The 21455-nt window shown below is 45.5% G+C and overlaps 1 protein-coding gene across 1 annotated transcript; it reads left to right on the forward strand.

Annotated features, from left to right (window-relative positions):
* The first annotated feature begins 240 nt into the window (after positions 1–240).
* Positions 241–2227, forward strand: LOC123075173 (uncharacterized). Its single transcript, XM_044497840.1, has 3 exons — positions 241–555; positions 672–861; positions 1605–2227. The coding sequence occupies exons 1-3, from the start codon at positions 451–453 to the stop codon at positions 2048–2050; spliced, it is 741 nt and encodes a 246-aa protein (XP_044353775.1). The 5' UTR covers positions 241–450; the 3' UTR covers positions 2051–2227.
* The last annotated feature ends 19228 nt before the right edge of the window (positions 2228–21455 follow it).

Raw genomic sequence — 21455 nt, forward strand, 5'->3', positions numbered from 1 at the left:
GCTCACGCTTTGCCGCTGAATATTCTCACTGAATCTATTCCCCAATGCTTACACTAATAAAACCTAGCTATGCCATGAGGCCTACGCCTACGCCATGATTCATCACTGCTTCCAGCGTCCTCCCCTCACATCTCATCAGTTCAATTCACAACTCTGTCTCCATCACCATGTCATCTCCAATAAATTTCCCAACCCTTTCCCTCGCCTCTTTCAAAGCTTTCAATTTCCACGCAAAAGATGTCATCCAGCTCCAGCTCACATTTACACGCACAGGCTCGCAGTAGCAGTACTAGTTGTACTAGACCTATTGCCCACTAGATAAATGCAAAAGCCTCTGTAGCTCACGAGAGCCATGAGTGAGGCTGAGGCTCTCCATCCCCACAGCCAAAGCTCAAGAACACTTGACACTATTATCCGCATTGCATCCGAAGATCACAGGAGCCACATACCATGAGCAGCAGCTCAGATGAGAGAATGTTTGAGATGGATTCCGAGCGGGCATCGCCAACGGAGTCGGCTCCTACGCAGCATCAAACCACTTGCCACATCATTGAGGTGTGTGAATCTACGCTGCTCTTATTTTAAGATGTCGTTGATCCAAATGCTGGATCTTTGTAGCTCTACTTACTTCTACGTGTTCTGTTTGCGAAATGTGTGTGCCACTCGTTCAGGGCGTCCTTGGGGGGTGCACGCCATTGGAGATGGAGATATACGAGAGGGCCGTGGAGCATGTGAGGGAGATGGGGGAGGAGAGGAAGAGGAGCAGCTTGAAGAAGAGGCTCATGGTGAGGCTGAGGAAGGATGGCTACGATGCGTCTCTCTGCAGGTCTTCTTGGGTCGCCACCGCCCAGCATCCCGGAGGTAATAAAATGTGTCTCTCTCTCCGAAATCATGGCTATTTTTTTGCTTCCTCTGATGCTACTAGCAAGCATTTCAAAGCCCCATCCTTTTTTTTACCATTTCTGTGTATGCTTGCTTGCTTCTTTTGTGACCATCCGAAACTGGGCTGGATTGCCTGCAGATAATGCTGCCTCGAAAGAGCATGTTTCTTCTTTTGGTAAGGAAACAGTTCCCGAAATTACCATCTTTCCTGCGAGCTGCCATGTTATTTAAATAACTGGCCTCCCTATTTCGCCCTTCCCCCCCTGCTGTTCTTGGCAACAACAATGAGGAAAAAATAAAAATAAAATGAGGATGCCCCTTTTTTCAGGATAATAAAAAGGAGAAAACCTCACTGCAAATACTTAGTGCCACCATTAAGCATTTTTGTTTGTAAGTTTCTTGGTTGCCATCACCACTCTTTTCATAGCAAATGGTTCATAGTAGTATTAGTTTCAGTTTGAAATGCTACTGTTCAAAACTTCAAATGTTACAATGCATACTTACTTAACTAGTGCAAATGTTTAGATCCATGCTAATCAAACCACTGTTCAAACGCATACTAGTGGAACTGTAGTGCTGATTAACCATGATGATATGCTAAATATGTGGTGTTTTTAGTTCTAGTTAGCAGCACACTAGTACTTGCTCCCCTAAAAGAAACAATGAGCTGCAGCTGCCCGAGATATCTCAAGCAGCTATCCCTCCATGTCGCTTGCTTGCAGGTGACCACGAGTACATCGACGTCCACGTGGCGGGGGACGGCGGGGCCGGGCGGACCAGGCTAATCGTGGACATAGATTTCAGGTCCCAGTTCCAGCTGGCTAGACCGGCCCCATGGTACGCCCACCTCTCGGCCCGGCTGCCCGCCGTGTTCGTGGGCCCGCCGGACAGGCTGCGGAAGGCCGTGGCGCTGCTCTGCCTCGCCTCGCGCCGCTCGCTCCGGGAGAGCGGCCTACACGTCCCGCCGTGGAGGCGGTCCAGCTACATGCAGGCCAAGTGGTTCCCCTCCCCCGCGGCGCTGCCGGACGGGGACGGGGACGGGGACGGCGCGGTGGCACAGCACCAGCAGTCCCAGTGGTCGGTGGCCAAGCCGGGAGCGGCCGGGTCCCGGAGGTCGGGCCTCTCGATGGAGATGGACGGGCAGGATGGTGCCTCGTGGGCGCAGTGAGATCGTTTCATTTTTTTTCATCCTTCGCAGTTGGATAGGGTAGAAAGTTTTAGTAGGTCGGATGGAGCCATGGAGATGGAGGTGCGGTGGTTGTGCCGCGGTGCTGGTCAGGTCAGCAGTCAGTGTTCTGTAGGAGCAGTGGTCACCTTTTTCTAAATTTTGCTTACGCCGTCAACAGTCGCCTCTGACAGGCCCCGGCACGGCGGCACCACATTTTGGGGTGCATTTTCTGGGCTGAGCAGAATCCATGTCACGAGTTTAATCCAGCAATGACGCAAACATTTGGCAACGGATCGAGAATGCTGCAGTCCACGATGCTGCCTACCGCGGTCCTCCGCAGCACTGTGGCGGCTGCTGGTAGACGTACGTCTGGGGTTCGGGCGTGACCGGTGGTCACCGGCCGCACAGTGATTTCCTTCCCTTTGGGGCGTCAGACCGCCTGAGCCTGTGCGGCGCTAGTGCGGCGAGGCGGAGGCCACGGCGTCCTTATCGTTTCGCTGCTCTGGCCGGAGTAAATGGAGGCGGCAGCGCGCCGTATTCGCCGCCGGTGACATGGCCAAGGACAACGCTCGCGTCGTGTCCGCCGATCCGGCCTGGCGCGCGCACGAGGCTCCGTGGAGCGTGGGTCGCTTTGGAGTCTGCACGGGGTGGGATCGGAGCTGTGCGTCATCAGGGCTGGCCAGCTTTGTGCGTGCATGTCCGCCGCCCCCGTCACTTCGCCGTGTTGCACCTTGCACGTACAGTGCTTCGATATACTCCCATCTACGTGTGCGTGCGTGTGAGGGCCTGATGAGTTTGTGCCACTTCTGGAAGGAGGAGACAGGGAACGGGGGAATCCGACCTGAAGGGGCAAAATTGATAAATTTGACCTATAGACGAAATCAAATCACAGAATGAACTGCCCGTGAAACTATTTCACACGGCTGACCTTTTTGTGTAACGCCCGACACGAAGGCGCCACACTACACTGTGCAACGTCTCACAGATAGGCGCTACACGCCTGGCCAGCGTCGCACCCGTGTATCTAAAAATTACTAAGTCAGTGCGCAGCGCCTGAGAGCTAGGCGCCACACTATACAGTGTAGCGCCTAGCTTCTAGGCATTGCACTAGTGGTTGCTTCATTTTGTAGTGCAATCACTAGTGCAGCGCCTGAGAGCTAGGCGCCACACTATACAGTGCAGCGCCTAGCTCTTAGGCTCTGCACAATGACTTAGCAATTTTTAGGCAGTCTGGGGTGCAACGCTGGCCAGGCGTGTAGCGCCTATCTGTGAGTCGTTGCACAGTGTAGTGAAAAAGATCAGCCGCATGAAATAGTTTCACGGACAGTTCATTCTATGATTTGATTTCGTCGACAAGTTAAATTTGTCAAATTTGCCACCTGAAGGGGATAAGAGCATCTACACTCGGACTTGCCAAATCCGACACCTCAAACGCTTCCGGACGCGTCCGCGGACAGTGACCAGGCACGCCTCATATTTCCTTCTCTACATACAACTCTCTCATATTCATCTCCTAAATTCATGCAAAATCACTAATCAAATTTCGTCGTTGTCGGAGATGGCCTGAGTCGCCAGCGCCGGAGCCTGGGCCGCCTGCGCCGTCTCCATCTGTTGCCGGCGGCGACGCCTTGCCTCCGGAGCCGACTCCGAGCAGATGGAGCTCAGGATGGTGTGCTGCTCCGGCCACACGCCCACGTCCTTCTCCGTCGCCGGCGCCTCCTCCTCCCCCACATCCAGCTTCGGCGCCTCCTGCGCCAGTTCCTGCTCCTCCTCCTCTTCTTCGTCCGCCGGCTCCTGCACCTCCTCCTCCTCCGCCGGCACCTCCTCCTCCACCTCCTCTTCCTCCTCCTCCGGTTCCAGAGGTAGCCCCGCTTCCCTATGGATCCGGACCTGCTCAAGGAGGAAGAGAGGATACTGGATTATGTAGTGATTTTGATTAGTGATTTTGCATGAATTTAGGAGATGCTAGGGCTGGGGGCGACGGCCGGCTTAAATAACCGGACAAGGCATTACACTGCCTGCCGAAGCGGCGCCACGCGGCGTTCACACCACGACGACGGACGCGGCGCCCGTCGGACCGCCGGGTTTCCGAGTGTTTCCGCGTCGACGTGGCAGGTGCGCCCGGACGCCCCCATATCGGCTCCATATTTGGGATGGATATGGGGTGCCGGTCAGCCCGAGCGTTTGAGGACCGTTTGAGAGGCCCGTCTGAGTTAAAAAGTCGTGATCGGGCAGTGACCGTACGGTCTGTCTGAATGTTTGAGACGGGTTTGAGAAGTCCGATTGTAGATGCTCTAAGGATCTGTACAGCAACCGACAGCCAGAACTGTATGGGAGTGCTGTCACCGATTACCACAAACCTGAAAGGAAAAAAAAGCTCACAAACAAGAACAGAGGTAAGAGCAGCTACAGCCGGACCTAACTAATGCGGCCTCCTCAACAATCTGTGGACGGAGCCGGGTGCGTCCGCGAACAGGATTGATCATTCCTCGGATGTTCGCTTCCATAATTGGGTACCTTATTTTCAAATTCTCAATTTATACTGTGCAACATAAACTTAATCTACGTAATACATCTTTGATCACACATATAGCTTTTAGCTACTTCATCATGCATGTCATCTGACTAACAAAAATTGGCAATGCTCTACTATATCATACATGCCATCGGACTAGCAAAAAATTGACATATTCTTCATACTATAGCTACGGAGAAAGTTCATCCAAGTTTGCATTTGCCCTTGCAGTCGTCATTGTCGTCTTTGTCGCGAAAGTAGTGGAAGAATACGCAAAATGGATGGAGCCGGCTCATCACTGGTCTTCACCTTCTCCTCTCTTTGGGTGGCAGTCCGCTATGCCACGGACCATCCGATTTTGCTCCCGGACGAGGGCATGCGTCCTCCTCCTTTGCCGCTTTTTGAGGATGCTGGCACAAATGGCATCCTCGTCCAACTCGGCGCGCGACTCTGTCTCCGCGGCATCCCACGCCCTCTTCCTCGCATGGCGGACACACCCCGCATCCGCAACAGACAGGGTGCGAGGCATACCAACATAGGTCTCCGACTCGGAGCCCAACAGCGCGGGGAAGAGGCGCCACCGAATGGGTTGCGGCGCCATGCGGTGGTCACCGCATTTGACGAGGTCATTGTCCACGTCTCGAGCCACCCGCCCGACGGATCCAAGCGTCATTTGTGCGGACGCAATGGATTTTCGTCGGATCGAGTCCGACCGCGGTCTGGTGCACTCCTCCTGGGAGCAACGGAGAGCCATGCTGATGGCCATCTCCTTCTCGTCCCCGCATGGGATGAGGTCCAAATCGATGGATCTGGATAGCTCGGAGTCGGAATTGTTGCTAGTCATGTCGGAGCAGGTCAGAAATTGTTAGAATGAAGCTTGGGGTCGGAGTGAAGTCGAGTGGAGTGCCTAAGTTTCATCTGGGAAGCGGACGAGGACGAATATATGTGGGGTCGGGTGGGCCAACATGGGTTGGATTTGAAGAGGCGGACGCACCCGGCGTGTTCCGGGATCCCCATATCTAGCCCAAATATGAGTTGGATATGAGGTGTGTCCGTCAGCCCTTACAGGTTTGATGCCAAGGGTGCATCTAGATCGGAATTTTGTGATCGGTCACTGACCAGGTCGTTCGCCCAAACATATATGAAGCAATTGATAAGTCCGGTTGTAGATGCTCTCACTGGGCAGATGCGAGTGTTTTGCGACGTCCTAGGGGTGGAGCCAGGACGAAAAGTGATCCAGGAGTACTTTTTCAAAAGGAGGTGTTTAGGAACTTATTGCTTGACAATTTATAAAATAGAGAATTCCGTATAACAACTCTGAATTGTCATCAAAGTCTAAGAAACAAACTTGAACTTCAAAACTGACTACTTTTAAACACCAAACTCTTAGAACCGGACAAAAATCAACCACCATGTGTATCTCCTAGCAAAATTTGGTAGAAACCATCCACCATGCTAGTCTTCTTTCTTTAGACAAATGATATATTTTCATTGTTTCCCGGTCTATGAAAATACTAAAGGCTCCCAACTACAGTACAAACAAATAAAAGCTGGGGTTACCGCATTACAAGCCATACTTACAACAACACAAAAATTAAGCTTACAAATTGTCGTCGCATAGAGATAATCGGATAGTAGCAGCGTGAAAATATGTTCAAAAAACATTTCATCGGGCATATTCCAAAGAGCCCTTCCAAATAATTTTGAAACCATGCCGGCATCCTTTAGGCCTTAACAGAGCTCACAAAGGACATTACCAAGATTAAATTGTGTAGTATTAAATAGATAGAACAAAAATACAAAATAAACTAACGTGAATAAAATAGCCGCAAGGTATTTTTGAATTTTTATATATGATAAAATTAGACCCGAGGGCCATAGTTTTCGCTAGAGGCTTTTCTCTTAAAAAATAACATACGACGGGTAAACCGATTATTGTTGGGCAATTGATAAAAAAGCAAATAATCATGACGATATCTAAGGCAATGATCATGTATATAGGCATCACGTCTGAGACAAGTAAACCGAAACGATTCTGCATCTTCTACTATTATTCCACACATCGACCACTATCCAACATGTATCTAGAGTATTAAGTTCATAAAGAATAGAGTAACGCATTAAGTAAGATGACATGATGTAGACAAAGTAAACCCACGCATGAATAAAACCCATCTATTTATCCTTAATGACAACGATACAAATATGTGTCATGTCCGTTTCTGTCACTGGGATTGAGCACCGCAAGATCGAGCCCATCACAAAGCACCTCTCCCATTGCAAGAAATATCAATCTAGTCGGCCAAGCCAAATCAATAGATCGGAGAGAAATACAAAGCTATTACAGAGGGGCAACTTAAATAATATTGTGTGTTCTAGTTGGCCAACTCAAATAATATTCGTGGATAAATCTGATCATAAACTCAAAATTCATCGGATCCCAACAAACACACCGCAAAAAGAAATTACATCAAATAAATGTACAAGAACATCGAGGAGAACATTATTGAAGATCAAATAGAGAGAAGAAGTCATCTAGCTACTAGCTATGGACCCATAGGTCTGTGCTAAACTACTCACACATCATCGAAAGGGTGGCAAGGTTGATGTAGAGCCCCTCTGTGATTGATTCCCCCTCCGGCAGAGTATGGGAGAAGGCCTCCAGATGGAATCTCGCGAGAACATGAACTTGCGGCGGTGGAAACAGTATTTCAGGTGGCTCTCTAATGTCAGGGGAATATATGAGAATTTATAGCGGCGGAATTAGGTCAAGAGGTGCCATGAGGGGCCCGCAAGCCTGAGGGACGCCCCGTGAAGGAAATATGCCCTAGAGGCAATAATAAAGTTATTATTTATATTTCCTTATATAATGATAAATGTTTATTATTCATGCTAGAATTGTATTAACCGGAAACTTAGTACATGTGTGAATACATAGGCAAACAGAGTGTCACTAGTATACCTCTACTTGACTAGCTCGTTGAATCAAAGATGGTTATGTTTCCTAACCATAGACATGAGTTGTCATTTGATTAACGGGATCACATCATTAGAGAATGAGGTGATTGACTTGACCCATTTCATTAGCTTAGCACTTGATCGTTTAGTATATTGCTATTGCTTTCTTCATGACTTATACATGTTCCTATGACTATGAGATTATGCAACTCCCGAATACCGGAGGAACACTTTGTGTGCTACCAAACGTCACAACGTAACTGGGTGATTATAAATGTGCTCTACAGGTGTCTCCGATGGTACTTGTTGAGTTGGCATAGATCGAGATTAGGATTTGTCACTCCGATTATCGGAGAGCTAGAGCACATTCTAGATGGCTAGATGGCTTCTTCTCTCTCTTTGGATCTCAATACAAAGTTCTCCTCGATTCTCTTGGAGATCTATTCGATGTAACTCTTCTTTTTGCGGTGTGTTTGTCGAGATTCGATGAATTGTTGGTTTATGATCAAGATTATCTATGAACAATATTTGAATCTCCTCTGAATTCTTTTATGTATGATTGGTTATCTTTGCAAGTCTCTTCGAATTATCAGTTTCATTTGGCCTACTAGATTGATCTTTCTTGCAATGGCAGAAGTGCTTAGCTTTGGGTTCAATCTTGTGGTGCTCGATCCCAGTGACAGTAGGGGAAACAACACGTATTGTATTGTTGCTATCGATGATAAAAAGATGGGGTTTATATCATATTGCATGAGTTTATCCCTCTACATCATGTCATTTTGCTTAAAGCATTACTTCGTTCTTATGAACTTAATACTCTAGATGCATGCTGGATAGCGGTCGATGTGTGGAGTAATAGTAGTCGATGCAGGCAGGAGTCGGTCTACTTGTCACGGATGTGATGCCTATATACATGATCATACCTAGATATTCTCATAACTATGCACAATTCTATCAATTGCTCGACAGTAATTCGTTTACCCACCATAATACTTATGCTCTTGAGAGAAGCCACTAGTGAAACCTATGCCCCCTGGGTCTATTTTCCATCATATTAATCTCCCGTCAACAAGCTATTTCTATCACCGTTTATTTTGCTTTCTTTACTTTTAGTCTTTATCATAAAAATACCAAAAATATTACCTTATCATCTCTATCAGATCTCACTTTTGCAAGTGGTCGTGAAGGGCTTGACAACCCCTTTATCGCGTTGGTTGCAAGGTTCTCGGGCAAGTAACATACCGATGACAAAGGGAACAACGTATGTTGTTATGCGGTTTGACCAATAAAGATCTTCGTAGAATATGTAGGAACCAATATGAGCATCCAGGTTCCGCTATTGGTTATTGATCGGAGATGAGTCTCGGTCATGTCTACATAGTTCTCGAACTCGTAGGGTCCGCACGCTTAACATTCGGTGATGATCGGTATTATGAGTTTATGTGTTTTGATGTACCGAAGGTAGTTCGGAGTCCCGGATATGATCACGGACATGACGAGGAGTCTCGAAATGGTCGAGACATAAAGATCGATATATTGTACGACTATATTTGGACATCGGAATGGTTCCGGGTGAGATCGGGCATATACCGGAGCACCGGGAGGTTACCGGAACCCCCCGGGAGGTATATGGGCGTTATTGGGCCATAGTGGGAGAGAGTTGAAGGGAGAAAAGGAGGGGGCACCCGCCCCCAAGCCCAATCCGAATTGGGAGGGAGGCTAGCCGCCCCCCTTTCCTTCCTCCTTCCTCCTCTTTCCTTCTCTCCTAATCCAACTAGGGAGGGGGGGGGGATCCTACTCCCGGTGGGAGTAGGACTCCCCTTGGGGCGCGCCTAGGAGGCCGGCCTCCTCCCCCTCCTCCACTCCTTTATATACGGGGAGGGTGGCACCCCATAGACACACAAGTTGATCATTGATATCTTAGCCGTGTGCGGTGCCCCCCTCCACCATAATCCACCTCGGTTATATCATCATAGTGCTTAGGCGAAGCCCTGCGCCGGTAGCTTCATCATCACCATCATCATGCCGTCGTGCTGACGAAGCTCTCCCTCGACACTCTGCTGGATAATGAGTTCGTGGGACGTCACCAAGCCGAACGTGTGTAGATCGCGGAGGTGCCGTACCTTCGGTGCTAGGATCGGTCGATCGTGAAGACGTACGACTACATCAACCGCGTTGTCATAACGCTTCCGCTTACGGTCTACGAGGGTACGTAGACAACACTCTGCCCTCTCGTTGCTATGCATCACCATGATCTTGCGTGTGCGTAGGAATTTTTTTGAAATTACTACGTTCCCCAACAGTGGCATCCGAGCCAGGTTTATGTGTAGATGTTATATGCACGAGTAGAACACAAGTGAGTTGTGGGCGATAATAGTCATACTGCTTACCAGCATGTCATACTTTGATTCGGCGGTATTGTTGGATGAAGCGGCTTGGACCGACATTACGCGTACGCTTACGCGAGACTGTTTCTACCAACGTGCTTCGCACACAGGTGGCTGGCGGGTGTCAGTTTCTCCAACTTTAGTTGAATCGAGTGTGGCTACGCCCGGTCCTTGTGAAGGTTAAAACAGTACATACTTGACGAAAAATCGTTGTGGTTTTGATGCGTAGGTAAGAACGGTTCTTTCTCAGCCCGCAGTAGCCACGTAAAACTTGCAACAACAAAGTAGAGGACATCTAACTTGTTTTTGCAGGGCATGTTGTGATGTGATATGGTCAAGACATGATGCTAAATTTTATTGTAGGATTTGATCATGTTTTGTAACAAAGTTATCGACAACTGGCAGGAGCCATATGGTTGTCACTTTATTGTATGAAATGCAATCGCCATGTAATTGCTTTACTTTATCACTAAGCGGTAGCGATAGTTGTCAAAGCAATAGTTGGCGAGACGACAACGATGCTACGATGGAGATCAAGGTGTCGCGCCGGTGACGATGGTGATCATGATGGTGCTTTGGAGATGGAGATCAAAGGCACAATATGATTATGGCCATATCATATCACTTATATTGATTGCATGTCATGTTTATCCTTTATGCATCTTATTTTGCTTAGTTCGACGGTAGCATTATAAGATGATCTCTCACTAAATTTCAAGGTACAAGTGTTCTCCCTGAGTATGCACCATTACGAAAGTTCGTCGTGCCGAGACACCACGTGATGATCGAGTGTGATAAGCTCTACGTTCACATACAAAAGGTGCAAGCCAGTTTTGTACACGCAGGATACTCGGGTTAAACTTGATGAGCCTAGCATATGCAGATATGGCCTCGGAACACTGAGACCGAAAGGTCGAGCGTGAATCATATAGTAGATATGATCAACATAGTGATGTTCACCATCAAAAACTACTCCATCTCACGTGATGATCGGACATGGTTTAGTTGATATGGATCACGTGATCACTTAGATGATTAGAGGTATGTCTATCTAAGTGGGAGTTCTTTAATAATTTGATTAACTGAACTTTAATTTATCATGAACTTAGTACCTGATAGTATTTTGCATGTCTATGTTGTTGTAGATAGATGGCCCGTGTTGTTGTTCCATTGAATTTTAATGCGTTCCTAGAGAAAGCTAAGTTGAAAGATGATGGTAGCAACTACACGGACTGGGTCCGTAACTTGAGGATTATCCTCATTGCTGCACAAAAGAATTACGTCCTGGAAGCACCGCTAGGTGCCAAACCCGCTGCAGGAGCAACGCCAGATGTTATGAACGTCTGGCAGAGCAAAGCTTGATGACTACTCGATAGTTCAGTGTCCCATGCTTTACGGCTTAGAACCGGGACTTCAACGACATTTTGAACGTCATGGTGCATATGAGATGTTCCAGGAGTTGAAGTTAATATTTCAAGCAAATGCCAGGATTGAGAGATATGAAGTCTCCAATAAGTTCTACAGCTGCAAGATGGAGGAGAATAGTTCTGTCAGTGAGCATATACTCAAAATGTCTGGGTATAACAATCACTTGATTCAACTGGGAGTTAATCTTCCGGATGATAGTGTCATTGACAGAATTCTTCAATCACTGCCACCAAGCTACTAGAGCTTCGTGATGAACTATAACATGCAAGGGATGGATAAGACAATTCCTGAGCTCTTCGCAATGCTAAAGGCTGCAGAGGTAGAAATCAAGAAGGAGCATCAAGTGTTGATGGTCAACAAGACCACCAGTTTTAAAAAAGGTAAAGGGAAGAAGGGGAACTTCAAGAAGAACAGCAAGCAAGTTGCTGCTCAAGTGAAGAAGCCCAAGTCTGGAACTAAGCCTGAGACTGAGTGCTTCTACTACAAAGGGACTGGTCACTGGAAGCGGAACTGCCCCAAGTATTTGGCGGATAAGAAGGATGGCAAGGTGAACAAAGGTATATGTGATATACATGTTATTGATGTGTACCTTAATAATGCTCGCAGTAGTGCCTGGGTATTTGATACTGGTTCTGTTGCTAATATTTGCAACTCGAAACAGGGACTACGGATTAAGCAAAGATTGGCTAAGGAGGAGGTGACGATGCATGTGGGAAATGGTTCCAAAGTCGATGTGATCGCGGTCGGCACGCTACCTCTACATCTACCTTCGGGACTAGTTTTAGACCTGAATAATTGTTATTTGGTGCCAGCGTTGAGCATGAACATTATATCTAGATCTTGTTTGATGCGACACGGTTATTCATTTAAATAAGAGAATAATGGTTGTTCTATTTATATGAGTAATATCTTTTATGGTCATGCACCCATGAAGAGTGGACTATTCTTTTTGAACCTCGATAGTAGTGACACACATATTCATAATATTGAAGCCAAAAGATGCAGAGTTGATAATGATAGTGCAACTTATTTGTGGCACTGCCATTTGGGTCATATTGGTGTAAAGCGCATGAAGAAACTCCATTTCGATGGACTTTTGGAATCATTTGATTATGAATCACTTGGTACTTGCGAACCATGCCTCATGGGCAAGATGACTGAAACTCCGTTCTCCGGAACAATGGAGCGAGCAAACAGATTTGTTGGAAATCATACATACTGATGTATGTGGTCCCATGAACGTTGAGGCTCGCGGCGGGTATCGTTATTTTCTCACCTTCACAGATGATTTGAGCAGATATGGGTATATCTACTTAATGAAACATAAGTCTGAAACATTTGACAAGTTCAAAGAATTTCAGAGTGAAGTGGAAAATCATCGTAACAAGAAAATAAAGTTTCTACGATCTGATCGTGGAGGAGAATATTTGAGTTACGAGTTTGGTCTTCATTTGAAACAATGCGGAATAGTTTCGCAACTCACGCCACCCGGAACACCACAGCGTAATGGTGTGTCCGAACGTCGTAATCGTACTTTACTAGATATGGTGCTATCTATGATGTCTCTTACTGATTTACCGCTATCGTTTTGGGGTTATGCTTTTGAGACGACTGCATTCACGTTAAATAGGGCACCATCTAAATCCGTTGAGACGACACCTTATGAACTGTGGTTTGGCAAGAAACCAAAGTTGTCGTTTCTTAAAGTTTGGGCTGCGATGCTTATGTGAAAAAGCTTCAACCTGATAAGCTCGAACCCAAATCAGAGAAATGTGTCTTCATAGGATACCCAAAGGAGACTGTTGGGTACACCTTCTATCACAGATCCGAAGGCAAGACATTCGTTGCTAAGAATGGATCCTTTCTAGATAAGGAGTTTCTCTAGAAAGAAGTGAGTGGGAGGAAAGTAGAACTTGATGAGGTAACTGTACCTGCTCCCTTATTGGAAAGTAGTTCATCACAGAAATTTGTTCCTGTGACTCCTACACCAATTAGTGAGGAAGCTAATGATGATGATCATGTAACTTCAGATCAAGTTACTACTGAACCTCGTAATTCAACCAAAGTAAGATCCGCACCAGAGTGGTACGGTAATCCTGTTCTGGAGGTCATGTTACTTGACCATGACGAACCTACGAACTATGAGGAAGCGATGATGAGCCCAGATTCCGCAAAATGGCTTGAGGCCATGAAATCTGAGATGGGATCCATGTATGAGAACAAAGTGTGGACTTTGGTTGACTTTCCTGATGATCGGCAAGCCATCGAGAATAAATGGATCTTCAAGAAGAAGACTGACGCTGACGGTAATGTTACCGTCTATAAAGCTCGACTTATTGCGAAAGGTTTTCGACAAGTTCAAGGAGTTGACTATGATGAGACCTTCTCACCCGTAGCGATGCTTAAGTCCGTCCGAATCATGTTAGCAATTGCCGCATTTTATGATTATGAAATTTGGCAAATGGATGTAAAGACTGCATTCCTGAATGGATTTCTGGAAGAAGAGTTGTATATGATGCAACCTGAAGGTTTTATCGATCCAAAGGATGCTAACAAAGTATGCAAGCTCTAGCGATCCATTTATGGACTGGTGCAAGGATCTTGGAGTTGGAATAAACGTTTTGATAGTGTGATCAAAGCATATGGTTTTATACAGACTTTTGGAGAAGCCTATATTTACAAGAAAGTGAGTGGGACCTGTGTAGCATTTCTAATATTATATGTGGATGACATATTGTTGATTGGAAATGATATAGAATTTCTGGATAGCATAAAAGGATACTTGAATAAGAGTTTTTCAATGAAAGACCTCGGTGAAGCTGCTTATATATTGGGCATCAAGATCTATAGAGATAGATCAAGACGCTTAATTGAACTTTCACAAAGCACATACCTTGATAAAGTTTTGAAGAAGTTCAAAATGGATCAAGCAAAGAAAGGGTTCTTGCCTGTGTTACAAGGTGTGAAGTTGAGTCAGACTCAATGCCCGACCACTGCAGAAGATAGAGAGAAAATGAAAGGTGTTCCCTATGCTTCAGCCATAGGCTCTATCATGTATGCAATGCTGTGTACCAGACCTGATGTGTGCCTTGCTATTAGTTTAGCAGGGAGGTACCAAAGTAATCCAGGAGTGGATCACTGGACAGCGGTCAAGAACATCCTGAAATACCTGAAAAGGACTAAGGATATGTTTCTCGTTTATGGAGGTGACAAAGAGCTCATCGTAAATGGTTACGTCGATGCAAGCTTTGACACTGATCCGGATGACTCTAAGTCACAAACCGGATACGTGTTTATATTGAACGGTGGAGCTGTCAGTTGGTGCAGTTCTAAGCAAAGCGTCGTGGCGGGATCTACGTGTGAAGCGGAGTACATAGCTGCTTCGGAAGCAGCAAATGAAGGAGTCTGGATGAAGGAGTTCATATCCGATCTAGGTGTCATACCTAGTGCATCGGGTCCAATGAAAATCTTTTGTGACAATACTGGTGCAATTGCCTTGGCAAAGGAATCTAGATTTCACAAGAGAACCAAGCACATCAGGAGAAGCTTCAATTCCATCCGCGATCAAGTCAAGGAGGGAGACATAGAGATTTGCAAGATACATACGAATCTGAATGTTGCAGACCCATTGACTAAGCCTCTCTCACGAGCAAAACATGATCAGCACCAAGACTCCATGGGTGTTAGAATCATTACTGTGTAATCTAGATTATTGACTCTAGTGCAAGTGGGAGACTGAAGGAAATATGCCCTAGAGGCAATAATAAAGTTGTTATTTGTATTGCCTTATATCATGGTAAATGTTTATTATTCATGCTAGAATTGTATTAACCGGAAACTTAGTACATGTGTGAATACCTAGACAAACAGAGTGTCACTAGTATGCCTCTACTTGACTAGCTTGTTGAATCAAAGATGGTTATGTTTCCTAACCATAGACATGAGTTGTCATTTGATTAACAGGATCACATCATTAGAGAATGATGTGATTGACTTGACCCATTCCGTTAGCTTAGCACTTGATCGTTTAGTATATTGCTATTGCTTTCTTCATGACTTATACATGTTCCTATGACTATGAGATTATTCGACTCCCGAATACCGGAGGAACACTTTGTGTTCTACCAAACGTCACAACGTAACTGGGTGATTATAAAGGTGCTCTATAGGTGTCTCCGATGGTACTTGTTGAGTTGGCATAGATCGAAATTAGGATTTGTCACTCCGGTTGTCGGAGAGGTATCTCTGGGCCCTCTCAGTAATGCACATCACTATAAGCCTTCCAAGCAATGTAACTAATGAGTTAGTTGTGGGATGATGCATTACAGAACGAGTAAAGAGACTTGCCGGTAACGAGATTGAACTAGGTATTGAGATACCGACGATCGAATCTCGGGCAAGTAACATACCGATGACAAAGGGAACAAAGTATGTTGTTATGCGGTTTGACCGATAAAGATCCTCGTAGAATATGTAGGAACCAATATGAGCATCCAGGTTCCGCTATTGGTTATTGACCGGAGATGAGTCTCGGTCATGTCTACATAGTTCTCGAACCCGTAGGGTCTGCACGCTTGACGTTCGATGACGATCAGTATTATGAGTTTATGTGTTTTGATGTACCGAAGGTAGTTCGGAGTCCCAGATATGATCACGGACATGAAGAGGAGTCTCGCAATGGTCGAGATGTAAAGGTCGATATATTGGACGACTATATTTGGACATCGGAATGGTTTCAGGTGAGATCGGGCATATACGGGAGCACCGGGAGGTTACTGGAACCCCCCGGGAGGTATATGGGCCTTATTGGGCCATAGTGGGAGAGAGGAGAAGGGAGCAAAGGAGGGGGCGGCCCCCCAAGCCCAATCCGAATTGGGAGGGGGCCGGCCCCCCTTTCCTTCCTCCTTCCTCCCCCTTCCTTCTCTCCTAATCCAACTAGGGAAGGGGGGGAATCCTACTCTCGGTGGGAGTAGGACTCCCCTTGGGGCGCGCCTAGGAGGCCGGCCTCCTCCCCCTTCTCCACTCCTTTATATATGGGGAGGGGGGCACCCCATAGACACACAAGTTGATCATTGATCTCTTAGCCGTGTGCGGTGCCCCCTCCACCATAGTCCACCTCGGTCATATCGTCGTAGTGCTTAGGCGAAGCCCTGCGCCGGTAGCTTCATCATCACCGTCATCACGCCGTCGTGCTGACGATGCTCTCCCTCGACACTCTGCTAGACCGTGAGTTCATGGGACGTCACCGAGCCGAACATGTGCAGATCGCGGAGGTGTCGTACCTTCGGTGCTAGGATCGGTCGATCGTGAACACGTACGACTACATCAACCGCGTTGTCATAACGCTTCCGCTTACGGTCTACGAGGGTACGTAGACAACACTCTCCCCTCTCGTTGCTATGCATCACCATGATCTTGCGTGTGCGTAGGATTTTTTTGAAATTACTACGTTCCCCAACACCCCCCCGGGGCGTGCCTCCTAAGCTTGTTGCTCCCTCATGGCTCTTCAGGTCTTCTCCCAAACCTTCTAGGGTCTCTTCTGGTCCAGAAAAAATTAATCCAAAGTTTTTTCTCCGTTTGGACTCTATTTGATATTGATTTCCTGAAAAGACAAAACCAGGCAAGAAATAGCACCTGGCACTAGCCACTAGGTTAATAGGTTAGTCCCAAAAAATGATATATAATTGCATATAAAACATCCAAGTTTGATACTATAATAGCATGGAACAATAAAAAATTATAGATACGTTGGAGACATATCAACCCACATGACTACACCAACTCAATTTCCAAAGATACAAGGACCTAGAGGTCGCACACGGCAACCTGATTTAGAGGTACTTTCATTTATTGGAACTTCTATTATAGTTCATGAGAATATGATGCAGCTCAAATGAGATGTATTTGTATTACTCGGGAATGAATGGCCTAACATGTATTTGCAAATAAAAGGCCTAACATGGACAAACAGGTTTCACACAGGAGTATGATCAAGCATGGATATGACAACATGCGAAAAAAGAGCAAAGATTAAGCTTCAAGTGATGATTTCAGAACTTTGATAACACGTGAGGGACATGTAAGAACTATACAATTTGACACTTTATAGTTTGTTCTATCATTACAAACCATACTTACAGCAACATGAAAATTAAGCTTACAAATTGTCATCGTGTAGAGATAATTAGATAGTAGCAGCATGAAAATACATTCAAAAATCATTTCATCACACATCTTCCAAAGAGCCCTCCTAAATAATTTTGAACACTACCAGCATCCTTTTGGCCTTCACACATCTCACAAAGGCCATTACGAAGACCATGCATCTTCATCAGTTCAGATCTACAAGGCACCTTGTCAAAAAACATTTGCATAGGCAGGGTAGTTTCTTGATATCCACTTGCATGCTTAACAGCGTGTGCATAGAGCAAATAGAAAATTTATCCTCCCTGTGCCTGAATTGCCTATGCCTTTCATTCATTTCCTCCAACAAGGACATCCATAGTGCAATACATGCTAGTTAAAATTGGTCATTGTCTCCTTATAAAAGATGATGATGAATTAATGTCTCATTTTATGACTTTGTACATGAACAAAGCAACCACCCGATGTCTACTACGCAACCTTCTTCTTGTAGATGTTGTTGGGCCTCCAAGTGCAGAGGTTTTTAGGACAATAGAAAATTTCCGTGAAGTGGATGACCTAAGGTTTATCAATCCGTGGGAGGCGTAGGATGAAGATGGTCTCTCTCAAGCAACCCTGCAACCAAATAACAAAGAGTCTCTTGTGTCCCCAACACACCCAATACAATGGTAAATTGTATAGGTGCACTAGTTCGGCGAAGAGATGGTGATACAAGTGCAACATGGATAGTAGATATAGGGTTTTGTAATCTAAAAATATAAAAACAGCAAGGTAACTAATGATAAAAGTGAGCACAAACAGTATTGCAATGCTTCGAAACAAGGCTTAGGGTTCATACTTTCACTAGTGCAAGTTCTCTCAACAATAATAACATAATTGGATCATATAACTATGTAGCGACCAGACCTCAAACAGTCTGATCTACTGTGCACCAGTGTCATCCCTGGATCAGTAATGCTGACACGCACATTACTCGAAGGATTTATAACAGAGTAGCAATCACACACTTATTACATCGAGTGTCTCAAAAGAGAACTAAGTATGATAAATATGGCTTAAGGCCGTCTAAAAACGATAACAGCGGAAGACTTGGAAGGTAAGTGAGTCCATCAACTCCAACGGCATCACTGAGTATAAGACCACGACCTAAAGCACCTTACTCGTCGTATGAAAAGTCTGCAACATGAAACGTTGCAGCCCGAAAACGGGTCAGCACATGGAATATGCTGGCAATATAACACATATAGAGTAATGAACAGAATAAGGCTATACTACATGCATATTTGGCTGGTGGAAAGCTCTATGGTTACAGTTTTTGCGAAAAGCCAATTTTTCCCTACTGCAAAGGAATAAAATTTTATTTAACTATCATGGTGGTTGTTGAACATTGAGATGGTTGACAGCATCTCAATCCCAATTAAGAACGTGATTAACCCAATCAAATTAACTTAAGTAACATAGTGATGCGATTCACATGATAATCCAAGAACTAGATACTCAAGATGTACATAACCGGGGACACGGCTAACCATGATTAGTTTGTACACTCTGCAGAGGTTTGTGCACTTTTCCCCACAAGTCTCGATCTCCTCCGTTGGGATTCTCGCACTACATGGTGTTTGAGAAACGGATGACCGAGACATAGTCTTTCAGAAACATTAACTCTAACCCCGGGTAGACAGTACCAACCTACATCCCCTACATCTGCTAGCCTACCACTGGAAGAGGTCATGCAACCTACTCAACTATGCTAGAGCCCATAATAACTTGTGGCTGCACACGGAAGTTTCTAGCATGAATAATCTTATGATCCCTTTGAGCCTGGGTGGCGGTCCATAGGATAATCACACGGAACCCCGGGATTTCCAAAATACAGGCAAAACTGGATTCTCCAGGTGCCTCAATCCACCTAGATGTGATTTTAAGTTGCCACCTTAAGTTTAACCATTAATTAACAATCTCACAACTGTCATGGAAAGATCTCTCAAACCCAATCCACATCTACTAGCATAGCATAGCAATATGAGCAAACGTAGAAGTAACTCCCAAAGGTTTGATAACAAAACAGGTAATAGGTACTACCTGATCTACTTCTCGATACCCACAGTTTAATCAGATCCTAATCATGCAATGTCTGAGGATTGGTCTAATATAATAAAACTGGGTAGTAAAGAGGTATGATCAAAGTGTTACTTGCCTTGCTGATGATCCGTGAAACCAAGAGATTCGAAGTAGCAAGCAGCGCACTCCGGGTACTCTATCGCAAACAAACAAGCATACAATAAGCACTCAGCTAATGCACAGGTAAAACTCAAATAAAAGATCTAACTAGAAAGTTCAACTTAAGAACTCCGGTTTGCAAAAAGAATCAAATCAAACGAAACAACGAAAGTCAAACGACGAAAGAAACAAGCTTCGTTTACTAATCTGGATCTAAGTAAAATTTTACAGTTGCAAAAACTTGTTTGAGTTGGTTAAACGGAAAGAGAATTTTGAGACGAAACTCTAGGCGCTTGAATCGCCTGATTCCGATAAACGAGGGAAAAGTTATACTAGAACGAAAATCGGATCAGAAATCGCGATCTGGAATAATCGCGGAAAAATCCAAGAAAAAGAAAAACTGACAAACGGTTTATCGAACGAACGTTTGTTAACTGTAACTAAACGATGAACGCGTTCGTTAAAACGAACGAACGAGCGAACGCTCGCTAAAAAGACTAAACCGAAAAAAAACCAAACCGATCTATAAAAAAAATAAACCGGGGTTTCAAAAAAAACTGCACGGTTTTCCGGCAAAAACCGACGCGACGGCTACCTCGGGTCCGGCGGGATCCGGCGGGGTCGGGCGGCTCCGGCGGGGTTCGGGAGGCGGCGTGGGGCGGCGGGGCTGCGGGTCCGGGCGGCGGGGTCGACGGGAGGCGTCGGGCGGCGGCTTCCCGCGGCAGCGGCCTTCGGCGACGACGGCGGCGGTTGGTGGCGCGGGCGGCGTGGTCGGGGTGGGGAACGAGGTGGCGGGGCGGGGTACTTATAGGTTCGGGGGGGCGTCCGGCTCGGCCACAATTCGGGCGAGGCGGCGCGGCAGGTGGGCCGGCTGGGCCTTTGGCCCAGTTTTGTCCGCGGGCGATTTTTTTTAAATTACGCCGAACTAAAATAAATCCTAGAAAAATAAATAAAAAATCTAAAAATGCCAAAACAAATTTTCACCGTCTAATTAAAATAATTAGAACGCGATGAACATTTTCTTGGCCCTAAAATGAAATTTTGAAAACGTGCAAATTTTTCTAATGCAAATAAAATGCAATAAAATCCAAATAAAATCGAATATTTGATTTTAATATTTTTCGTCCAATATTTCAATTATTTTGGGGAAGTCATATTTTCTCCTCTCATATACTTTTATATGAAATATTTTTCGGAGTGAAAATTAATTAAAACGAAAATCCTCGTTTCATAATTTGATGAAAATCAAATATGAAAACCGGGAAATCCCCAACTCTCTCCGAGGGTGCTTGAGCTGCTTAGGATTTCGAGGATTAGCCAAAATGCAATAAAATATGCTATGCAATGATGATCTAGTGTATAACATTCCAAATTGAAAATTTGGGATGTTACAAACCTACCCCCTTAAGAGGAATCTCGCCCTCGAGATTCGGGTTGGCTAGAAAATAGGTGAGAGTGGTCCTTTCGTAGATCTTCCTCTCGCTTCCAGGTGGCTTCATCTTCGGTGTGGTGGCTCTACTGAACTTTGCAAAACTTGATAACCTTGCTGCGGGTGACTCGGCTGGCATACTCAAGAATTTTGACTAGTTTCTCCTCATAAGTTAAATCACTATCCAACTGAACCGCCTCTAGTGGCACTGTATCTCTCAGCGGTATATCAGCCATCTCTGCGTGACACTTCTTCAACTGGGAAACCTGGAATACATCATGAACTCCTGAAAATCCTTCAGGCAATTCCAACTTGTAAGCAACT

This window comes from Triticum aestivum, chromosome 3D (genome assembly GCF_018294505.1).
Source record: "Triticum aestivum cultivar Chinese Spring chromosome 3D, IWGSC CS RefSeq v2.1, whole genome shotgun sequence".
Classification (NCBI taxonomy): domain Eukaryota; kingdom Viridiplantae; phylum Streptophyta; class Magnoliopsida; order Poales; family Poaceae; genus Triticum; species Triticum aestivum.

What these genes read in the sequence shown, in the direction of transcription:
- LOC123075173 (XM_044497840.1), top strand. Translation starts at nt 451, where the DNA reads ATGAGCAGCAGCTCAGATGAGAGAATGTTTGAGATGGATTCCGAGCGG. An exon ending in CCACTTGCCACATCATTGAG is followed by an intron (nt 556 to 671) that starts GTGTGTGAATCT and finishes CCACTCGTTCAG; the next exon opens with GGCGTCCTTGGGGGGTGCAC. An exon ending in CACCGCCCAGCATCCCGGAG is followed by an intron (nt 862 to 1,604) that starts GTAATAAAATGT and finishes GCTTGCTTGCAG; the next exon opens with GTGACCACGAGTACATCGAC.